The sequence below is a fragment of the Maylandia zebra genome, linkage group LG2, assembly GCF_041146795.1.
Source record: "Maylandia zebra isolate NMK-2024a linkage group LG2, Mzebra_GT3a, whole genome shotgun sequence".
NCBI classification, from domain to species: domain Eukaryota; kingdom Metazoa; phylum Chordata; class Actinopteri; order Cichliformes; family Cichlidae; genus Maylandia; species Maylandia zebra.
This window is the reverse complement of record NC_135168.1, coordinates 34,954,854-34,965,386: the sequence shown is the minus strand read 5'-3', so window position 1 is coordinate 34,965,386 and position 10,533 is coordinate 34,954,854. Positions and strand designations below refer to the sequence as shown.

At 40.9% G+C, this 10,533-nt stretch overlaps 1 protein-coding gene across 1 annotated transcript; it reads left to right on the top strand.

Moving 5' to 3' along the window:
- The first annotated feature begins 415 nt into the window (after nucleotides 1–415).
- Nucleotides 416–6,452, top strand: drd1a (dopamine receptor D1a). The gene is made up of 2 exons (XM_004541091.5): nucleotides 416–717; nucleotides 1,516–6,452. The coding sequence occupies exon 2, from the start codon at nucleotides 1,894–1,896 to the stop codon at nucleotides 3,004–3,006; it is 1,113 nt and encodes a 370-aa protein (XP_004541148.1). The 5' UTR covers nucleotides 416–717; nucleotides 1,516–1,893; the 3' UTR covers nucleotides 3,007–6,452.
- Nucleotides 6,453–10,533: the final 4,081 nt, after the last annotated feature.

The following is a 10,533-nucleotide window of genomic DNA, read 5'->3' as shown; positions in this document are numbered from 1 at the left end:
CTACATCGATTTGGGGTCAGTTTAAACAAAAATGGATATACTTTAAAAGCAAATATACAACTAACATACTTCTTTATCTTAATGTGACGAAAGAATGCAGAAAAAAATCTTTATCAGGATGCTGCGCCCGCATTTCTTTTCTTTCTCCAACAGGTGGCCTCAGCGACCCAATGTACTTGAACGGACCTTGCAATGATTTTATAATCTACCTCTTCATTTGAATAAACTTCACCAGATTTAAATAAGACTCTGGAAAATAACTACAGCAAGGCTTAACGGGGAACGGGATGCGTGATGATTTTCTCGTGAAACCTGTTGTGTCATAAAGCAGTGACCGAGATCGGTCGCCAAAGGCCCACAGTCACGCGCTTTCATCCCCATCGCACTTTCTCCTGAATGGGACAACGTCAGAGCGCCGGTGTGGAAGCGAGCCAGAGGTCTTCGGGATCTGGCCGCAGATGCGCACTGTGGCTGCAGGAGGACGCAGCGAGAGCGCTGAGTGACATTTGAATCCGGTGGTGTGTACTATTAAATCACAGCAACAGTCAGCGAGCTGGCTTCCAGGGAGGACACAGGACTGTGCATTTATTTGTGTTTGCAGGAAATGGGGTCTGGATGCTCTTTGGAGGGACTTTACACTGGGAAGTTCGGATGGAAGCGGCGGGACGTTTGTTTTTAGATGTGGTATCAAGCTGCAGCTGACCGCACACTTTATCTGTAAGTAAGAAGTGAATTTGGTGCTAAAACAGTAAAATAGAGAAACCGCAAACACAGTTTGTATATATGTAGGAGGATGTGACTCTTGTTTTGAGTCACGTCTTAATAATTACAGCCCGCTCACGGGAAAATCCTGCTCTCACAGCTCCAGCCAGACAGTGTGTTATTCTAAATCGGATCATTGGCAATACAAATTACAGCTGTACGAGGGTTTATTGGGGCCATTGCAATAATAATAATAATAATAATAATAATAATGATAAAGTAATAAATTTAGTGGAGGAAGATTGGAATAGTAATTAGAACACTGATTAAATATAATACTTTACAATTATATTTATGCAAATAGGTCTTTCCTTGATTCAGCCCGGATTTACCACATTATGAGAGGTATCCGAATTCTACAAATACATAACTATAACTGGAAACTATTCAAAAGGAGACTGATTTTGATGAGGTGAAATTTGGGGCATCAGGAGCTACAAAGAGATATGCAAAGGTATGATTGATTATTATTGTCCAAACTGTGCTCTATCATGGGCCATTTAATGGTGCTTGGGGTGTGATGAGGCTGAATGAGCCCCTTCCCCCCCAAATCTTTTTACCTTTTACTTAAAATAGCCCTAATATTCTTTTGCGTAATCAGCTATATTAACAATCAGAGCTATTATATAAACCACAACACAACAAACCACAAAAAAGATATATAACATTTAGAAAATCATGCATATTTATGATTACTTTTATCTTACACAATATTGAATTTTTCTAGACTAATTCATTTCTTTTAATCCCCAGGGCTACTGATGTGTTCTGTAAGCAGACAGAGGATTCCTGCGATTACATTGGGTTTGGGGCTAAAACAGAACAAGCAGAAGAGAATCAGTGACTACACCACTGCACTGAGGAATTAAGGTACAACTACCTCTCCATCAGTGCAGCTCAGATGATGTCAAATCTATTTTACAGGGTCAGAGGGCAAATGACTGTCCCAGAGAGCATTTGCCTGAAATGTCTCATCTTTCGTGATTTATCAGACGATAAACTGATGGAGACTTTTCGCAGTAATGGAGAACAGGAGCCTCATAGAAACTAGTGGATAAAATGTAGCAAGACTCTTCAGTATGACATAAGCAAAGAACCCCCTCCTCCCCAAGCACACACTCACTTTCAGGGATGGATCCCATGAACTTTACAACTGTCATCGACAATGGGTTTTTGGATGAGGCGCCATCAAGTCGTGTCCTAACTGGCTGTTTTCTCTCGCTGCTCATCCTCACCACCTTGCTGGGAAACACTCTGGTTTGCGCGGCCGTCACCAAGTTTCGCCATCTGCGTTCTAAAGTGACCAACTTTTTTGTGATCTCGCTGGCCGTGTCCGACCTATTGGTTGCCATCTTGGTGATGCCCTGGAAAGCAGTGACGGAGATCGCCGGATTCTGGCCGTTTGGCTCTTTCTGCGATACCTGGGTAGCTTTTGACATTATGTGCTCCACGGCCTCAATTTTGAACCTTTGCGTCATAAGCCTGGACCGCTATTGGGCCATCTCCAGTCCTTTCCGCTATGAGAGGAAGATGACACCCACAGTGGCCTATATTATGATCAGTGTGGCCTGGACGCTGTCTGTCCTCATTTCCTTCATTCCAGTGCAGCTCAACTGGCATAAAGCCCAAACCAAATCTTACACTGCTCTTACTGGGTCCTCTGTTTCACTGGCATCAAACGCTACATCTTACCCAGAGAACTGTGACTCAAGCCTGAATAGGACCTACGCCATCTCCACCTCTCTTATAAGCTTTTACATCCCTGTGGTCATCATGGTGGCCACCTACACACAGATTTACCGCATTGCCCACAGACAAATCAGGAGGATCTCTGCTCTAGAGCGGGCAGCCGAAAGTGCCAAAAACAGACACGACAGCATGGGCAGAGGCTCCAGCATCGCAGACTCGGAGAGCTCCTTCAGGTTGACATTCAAGAGGGAGACAAAGGTGCTGAAGACGCTGTCAGTGATAATGGGGGTGTTTGTGTGTTGCTGGCTCCCATTTTTCATCCTCAACTGCATGGTGCCCTTCTGCGAGCAGTCGAGCGGAGGGGAGGCTTTCCCCTGCATCAGCCCCACCACGTTTGATGTGTTCGTGTGGTTCGGCTGGGCTAATTCCTCCCTAAACCCCATCATCTATGCCTTCAATGCGGATTTCCGGAAGGCCTTCTCCATCCTGCTGGGATGCCACAGACTGTATCCAGGAGGCCACGACATAGAGACGGCCAGTCTAAACAAGAAATGACTCACAACTCTCTCACAGCACTGACTCATCCCTTAATTCTTAAAACAGTCCAAGAGTTCCTGTTGCAGCCAGTCTGATTGACTTGAAATGCAAAGACTGCTTTCGTGCGCTAACTCTTATTTTGACTGAAGGGTACGACGACCCCACATGCATCCATGTTTGCATTAGGTGAATGGTCTGCCTTTGCGATGTCTACCATAGCGGGCTTGCTGTGCTCGCCATTGTCTCTACACTGTCTTCAGATGGGAGAAGCTCCTGATAGAGGAGAGAGGATTTGGGATTGAGATTAAAATCCGCCGCTGTTGCACCAGGGATCTGGGAGAGCAGCGGTGCTGACAAGCTCTTGGGATAGATAATCCCATGACTGGGCAGCACACACCCTAATGATGTCAGACACTGCTCTCTTCTATATCATCAAACACACACACACAAACAAACACTGTCAAAACATGCTCCCCGAAATATCATGTAGCACCCAGCATGCACACTACAACAACAAATTCCATGACAGCACACAGAAACACTGTTAGTCTTTACACTGACATTTCAGGACCTGCAAAGACTCCAGCAGTAAAGCATCAAGCCAAATTATGTTGAACATATGTACAGGTAAAGTACATCCACAAGTGACTTAATATTACAGCTAGAATGAAAAGTGAATAAATTCAAGTGTAAAAGGAAATCCCTAAGAAGTGGAGACGTAAAAATGTGATCTGAATCCGTATAGGATGCAGAGATGGGGAAAAACAAACCGACTGCCTCGTTACTGGTTGAAATGTTATTTATAAATCATCGACATTTCGAATCATTATAACTTTAAACCAAATTTACAAACTTGTGACCTCCGAAATGACACCAGTCAGCGGCAACATTAAAACCATTTGCCTAATATTGTGTAACACTTTGGGCCCTGTGGGTTGTGAGGTGGGGCAACGGTGGATTGCATCCTGGAGATGCTCAACTAAAGATCTGCTAAGTTCGGAGGCCAGGTCAGTGCCTCGGGCTCTTCTTGTGTCGAGTCATCCATGAGCAGTTTTTGCAGGGTGGAGGGGTGCCTTGACCTGCTGTATTCAGGGAATAAGTTGCCACTGGGTTGTGTTTGTTCTGCCGCTATGTTCATGTGGGTGGAATATGTCAAAGTAACATCTAGATAAGTGTTTGAGCCCAAAGTTTCCCTGCAGAGCATTCCATTTTTACCAGATAAAGAATGTTATTCATTTTACCTGTTTGTGGTTTTAATGTTGTATCAAATTGCCTGATTTTTCCAGTGCTTGAAAGTGTTTTATTGGCAGAAGACAGTATTGTACCTGCTATGGATGGGATTATTATGGGATTATGGGTTCTTTATGTGAAAACTGAAATGGGTTGGTGTAATGTTGTTTTATGTTCCTGTGAAATTGAACAGAAATACAGTGTCAACTGGTGACACACTTCCTTTGTGCAATACATTGCATAGTGAAAGCACATCTAAATGACAATTGTGTCATTTTTTGTGACCGTTATTTACCATGGGTCTTGTTCTCACTGATTTTGTCACAGTTCTTATTGGTTTGGATGCATTACTGAATTTCTCTGTGAACTCCAACAAGGCAATGAACACAAGATGCCAGACAATCAGCCAGCCTACAGTTTAGAGCATTAAAACTACTGCTTTTCTGAGTTAAACCTAACAAGACGGACAATGCAAAAAAGCAACTTGTAGCACAAGAAAACCGCATGGCAGGCAACGGGACTCTCGTACAAAATATAAGTTAGAAGGAAACAGAGGAACACCATAATTTGTAAGAATTAATTAAAAACCACACAACTCTATTGGGAAATAAAAGTCCACTTATCAGCTGTTTTACTTCACTTGAAACATAAATGAATTTTGGTGTAATAAAGATGTTTTTTAAAAAACTTATTACATCACATCATTCAAGTTGCTAGTTTGACATGAAATGCATTAGACCACAGTTTAAATTATGCTTTAGACTGATTTTTACATTTATTTACTGCTGTACTTAAACTGCAAATTTAATAATATGTTTTCTATATCAAATGCATCTTTTCATTTCCACTAAAGCCCCCCAAAATAAAAAATCAGTAATCGTCAGAAGAATTTTGCTCATCAAAGATGAATAAACAAGACAAATCTTAATTATTATTATCTTTATTATTTTAGTGAGGCCACTATGTTCCCATATAATGAAGAAAAAATGGCTCATGTTTTGGAAAATTATCTGTCTGTTCTGGTTTCCTGTCTGGAAATCTTTCATCAGTAGCAGAACCCCAGGAAGTAATGAAATAGTCCTGCACGTATTGCAATGTAATATAAACCCTTTTTATACCGCAAATCAGAATTAATTTTAGAGGTGCTGGTAAATATTCTTTTTAGCTTTGGAGAAAGTTAGCATTTGCCACTGCTTCCAATCTTTTGCTAAGTGAATTTTTCTCTTTGTGTAGGCTAAAGCTGACTTAGTTTGCTAATGAGCTTTAGCTTCTTCTTCTTCTTCTTTTTTTTTTTTGAAAATTACCTGTAGAAGTATTAGTAAACTTTGATTTTAGCTTTGAAAAAAAAAAACTTTAAACAAAGCCAGTTAGCATTTTTACTGCTTCCAATCACTGTGCTAATAATTCTGTTTCTGTAGGCTTTAGCCACCATTGCATTCAACATTACCTTAATTTTTCAGGCCCAGGGGTTGTCGCTTGGGTGACAGGCACAAATTCATCTGACAGACATGAGTGGTGTTGACCATCAAATCTAAATCTTGGCAGAATCAATCATGACTGATAGATGTTGTGGCCAAAACTGTGAAAATAAGACCCAGCAAATATCAGAGACATAACAAGATAAAGAACATCATCATTAAGATCTACCGCTAATCTGTTAGCCAGAGTGAGAATTCATGACAAGCAAAAGCTGTAAGTGTGTTGTGAGTGAATATGCAGGTGTTATATTGGTTTTACTACTGTATACATGTTATGTTACATTCAGAAGTGTATAAAGCCATCAGAAGAAACAGCTGTGCAATGTCTGCTTGTGCATGTGGAAGCATCAGTGCACATGTTTATAAATGTATATTTGTCCATTTTCATGAAATCCACAGGGTGTGTGTGTGTGTGTGTGTGTGTGTGTGTGTGTGTGTGTGTGTGTGTGTGTGTGAGATAAAGCGACAGAGTGGCTGCACAGCCTTGACCTCCACACATCAAATTACCTAAAGCCAATTTCACACCAGCATCCAAAGAGCAAAACCTAATGGGATCAGCTGCGCTTCACATCTAACATTTCACTCTCACATAACCCTGGTGTTCATGTGTTTGTTCAGTCCGGTGATGTATTGCCATCATTTGTAAAGTGAAGCGCCTAATCAGAAGTTGTGAATAGCCTGGCATAATAAAGGAGTGCAACCATTGTGGCACCTCTTTATCCCCACTGTTGGCTTTGTTTCTTTCTTTGATTGCATTACAACATTTCCCACTCTATCAATTTTTAAACAATACCAAACGGCTAAACAAGAACTTTGATTCCGATGCACCTTTGTCGCCTCCGTGTTTCAGTTCCTTGTTAAAAGAAGAGGATAAGGAGGATTGTAGATTTTAGTTTGCGGTGGTTCCACTGTCTGTTATGGATTTACCTGTGACAAGAACCCAATCCACTCAGATGCTTCAATGGGGAGTACGAGGGAAATTGAAGTAGTTGAAGTGTGAAAAGACAGCAGAGCAACGACAAGGACGAAATAAATTATATTTGGCAAGACCCAGTTACACACTCTGTTCCACATTAGCCTGCTGCGTCGTCTTAAAAGATAAATCACACTCAAAGATGGTTTGACATGAAGTTCATGTTCGGTAATGTTAATGAATATCTCTGTAGATGCGTCGTAAAAATCAGAACTTGATTAATTTTTCTGTAGAACTGTTGCTTCGTCTTGCTGGTCAACCATATTAAAATAATTACGGGGCAATAAATCCCTCTCAATAAGCAGCAAGTGTAAGAAGTGACATCGTTCAGTTGAATTAAGTTAATGCTCATTATAAATATGTAAAAAACTATATACTGTGAGAGAAACTCTTCCTCTCATGGGCTAACACACAGACACACACGCACGCAGAGCTGTCCTTTAAAGGCCGCTTTCTCTTGGCTCTGGACTGTCCTTGCCTCTAAGAAACCTCCTCAAGCGTGCCACGAGAAGGGAACAGCAATTAATTTGAGTGACATCATTCAGAGTGATGGCTGAGGTGGCAACAAGACAGTGTGTTTGTGTGTGTGTGTGTGTGTGTGCGAGGGAATGTGTGTCTGTGATGCAGTGCTACAACTGCTAGCTCCAGTGCCCAACCCAGAGTCCTTGCAATGTCATGTGCACTCGGCGAACACAGAAAATTTCTGTTTGCTGCCCTTTCTTTCCCTCCTGTGGAACTTGTGATATTCTCAGAGCAATCCTGCCTTTTTGGATTGGCACTTCAGAAAATGGATGTTAGATGTGGTAACTTTAGATGATGCTAATGACTGGCCTTAGGGAAATGATTTACTGAGACAGAGAGCGAGAGAAAAAAGGGACAAGGAGACAGACAGTCTTATGTAAGAATCAAGCAATGGCAACTTAAAAAAAAGAGACACAGCGGATGCTGTGTAAATATCACATAACCCACCAGAAAGTGTCATCAGTCTGACTGCCGTCACATATATAATGAAGGATCCTGTAGTCACATACTGTTTGCTTCAAGAAAGATACACCTGGTGGATTTTTAATGCCATTAATGATTCCTCTGTCACCTCCCCTCCTCAGGGGAGGTGATGGAGAATTAAAATGCTATTAAACAGTTTGCCATAATCTGTATCACTCTCCATTAAATATGTATTATTCAAAACTGTCAGAGCTCTTATAATTGCACTAGAGCCTAATGCATTTTTAATACCTCGCACAACACCAGGATTGAGAGCAAATGTGTTGGTGGCTGCAGCCAAAGTGCATCAACACAGTTACATGCTGAAAGTCATGAATACACTTTGCATGTTAAAAAACACCTTTTAACTTTTTTTTGTCTGCGTCTGGTCTCGCTGGTGAAATCACCAATGTTCTATGATGATTTTCGATTATTTTGAGGTGAAAGAGCATCAGCACAATCACAACACACACCCAGCCACTCAAATTCTCTTTGTGTCGGGGTCGATGGAGGCTCTCTTTGCAAATGGCACAGCAGATTCAAAAAGCTTGTCTGATTTTGGCAAAAGGCTGCTCTTCAAAAATAGATACATAAGCTTAAGCCAAAGGTTGCCCTGCAAATCTTTTGACCTTTAGTGCCCGTTCTTTGCGGCAAGCCTTTCATTCATCTTTCTGATTTTGCTCTTGCTCACCATTTCTCTTTCTTATCACACTCCTCCGCTCTCTTCCTCCACCCTCGCACTGTTTACTGTTCGTGCTACAAACCCGCTGGCATTACTGCGTTACCATTCGTCACTCTAACTGGCTCCAGTGGAAAGGACATGCCCTCTGACCCCACCACTGGGAAAGGACCAAGGGAACGAAGAGAAAGGAATGCTCACACAGAGAACTTCAAAGAGATAAGAGAAAAAATATTTATGCGAGGGAGGGATGCACAATAAAAGACTGGTTTAATTTTAGCAAACAACCAGCTTACCAAGAGTTTGGTCTACTAGTTTGGTTAAACATAGTACAGTATACTTTTGCACAATACTGTACAAAAGCCTCAAGCTGTGTATTCTTTATATTTTTATAATTATATTTTGCGATTTATAAAAAAAACATGTAAACATAAATCAAACAGTATATAAGGCCAAAACAGGCTTTTTGCAAATTCCAACAATATTTGATATGACCATGTTTAATTCTTCAGTACAGCCTTAATTCTCTTTGGGAAGCTTTCTTCTAATCTCTTTTTAAGTAAAATTCAGGAATAGTTCTCTAGCCTTCTTGAAAGACATTCAGACCTCTTCTTTGGATATCTGCTGCCTTTTGTTCTGTTCTCTGTCAAGATATTGTTGTAATATGACTTCACTTCAAGCTACACTACATGAGCCCTTTCTCCCTTTCTTAAGAATGGCTTCTTGACAGACTCCTTTCCACTGAGACCATTTCTGCTGAGACTTCAATGAACAGTAGATGGATCCGCTGAAGGGCCAGTTGCATCTCTCTGGTCCTGTGTCGGGTCTTTGGTGGAGTTTTTCCTATTTCTTAAGCCCTTTCCACACCAAACATGTAGACACAACACTGGTTCATGCCTTGAGTTATGTGCATTTTTATGTGTGAGTGGTTATCATGTCAGTATTAAGTAGATCAGGGGTGTCAAACTCAAATACACAGTGGGCCAAAATTCAAAACTGGAACAAAGTCGCGGGCTAAAGTTAATATTTATTGAAATATATTTATTCCTCCAGATATGAGAATGAATCTTTTCTTATGGACTCAAACACGTTTTGCTGAAAAACTGAATATGGAACAAGCAAAGCTTAATACTAAACAATATATATATTAGCTGTATAATACCAGTAGGCCAGCTCTAATAGTAATTTGGTATGGCTTCACGGGCCAAATGTAATTAGGCTGCGGGCCAGAGTTTGACACCTATGAAGTAGATCAACAAAAAAAATATCCTAAGGTACAAAGACAGGTCTGAAAATGAGTGAAAATTTACAATTATCCAAGGCAAAGAAATGTGTTGCGTCACGAATGGCAGAAAATTTTAAACAGACCACAGTGGAAGACAAAGTGAGTAAAATCTGGCAGATGGCAAATAAAGGTTGTGTTTATGTGGCTCAGGACCATGTTCATGCTGTTTGCACCGTAGAATGTTACACTAGGACACTGCGTGACTTTCTTACCCTGGTCGATGAATTCACACACACAAAAAAAGCCTAAAAACTTGCAAAAGCAAGTTTGGTTGTTTTTGTTTGTTTGCTTGAAATATATTTCAAGCAAACAAACAAAATATTGGTGTGCACAAATATGCTGTCAAGTATCACAAAGAAACTGAACATGAGTACTTAGAAGTCCTGCTGATGTTAAGTATGTAAAAGTGTGGAATTCTCAGTTTCTGTATCCCATCTGAGCTTATTCTAAAACCTAGCCAGAGATTAGTTGATGCTGCTGATGGTGAAGAGGTGTATACTTTAGGTAATCCAGATTCTAGTAAAATGCTTTCCGCAAAATGCCATCACCACGGCTTTGTAGTCGCATCAATCACATATAAATCTGTGATGTCAAAGCAAGTTTTAAGATATTAAACTGTCAGATAACAGAAGAAAATAGTCATACTCATGTCTTTCTCTATTTGGCTTCTTTCTAGCAATCTCTCTTCAGGCCTTAGTAAATAAAAGGAGTACAAACACTCTTACCATTTAATTTTCATATTTTTCAAAAGTGCATGAGAGCAGCACAAGCATGACTCAGCACATGCAGTCATCAGCTCCAAAGCTCTCACATTCAGCACTGCTCACTGTTTAGCTCATTTAGGCCAGACAAACAGCAGCCATCATTAAGCCCATGAAGCAGGGCAACTATCTCCCAGTTCCCAGTAGATTTGGCA

What these genes read in the sequence shown, in the direction of transcription:
- drd1a (XM_004541091.5), top strand. Translation starts at nt 1,894, where the DNA reads ATGGATCCCATGAACTTTACAACTGTCATCGACAATGGGTTTTTGGAT.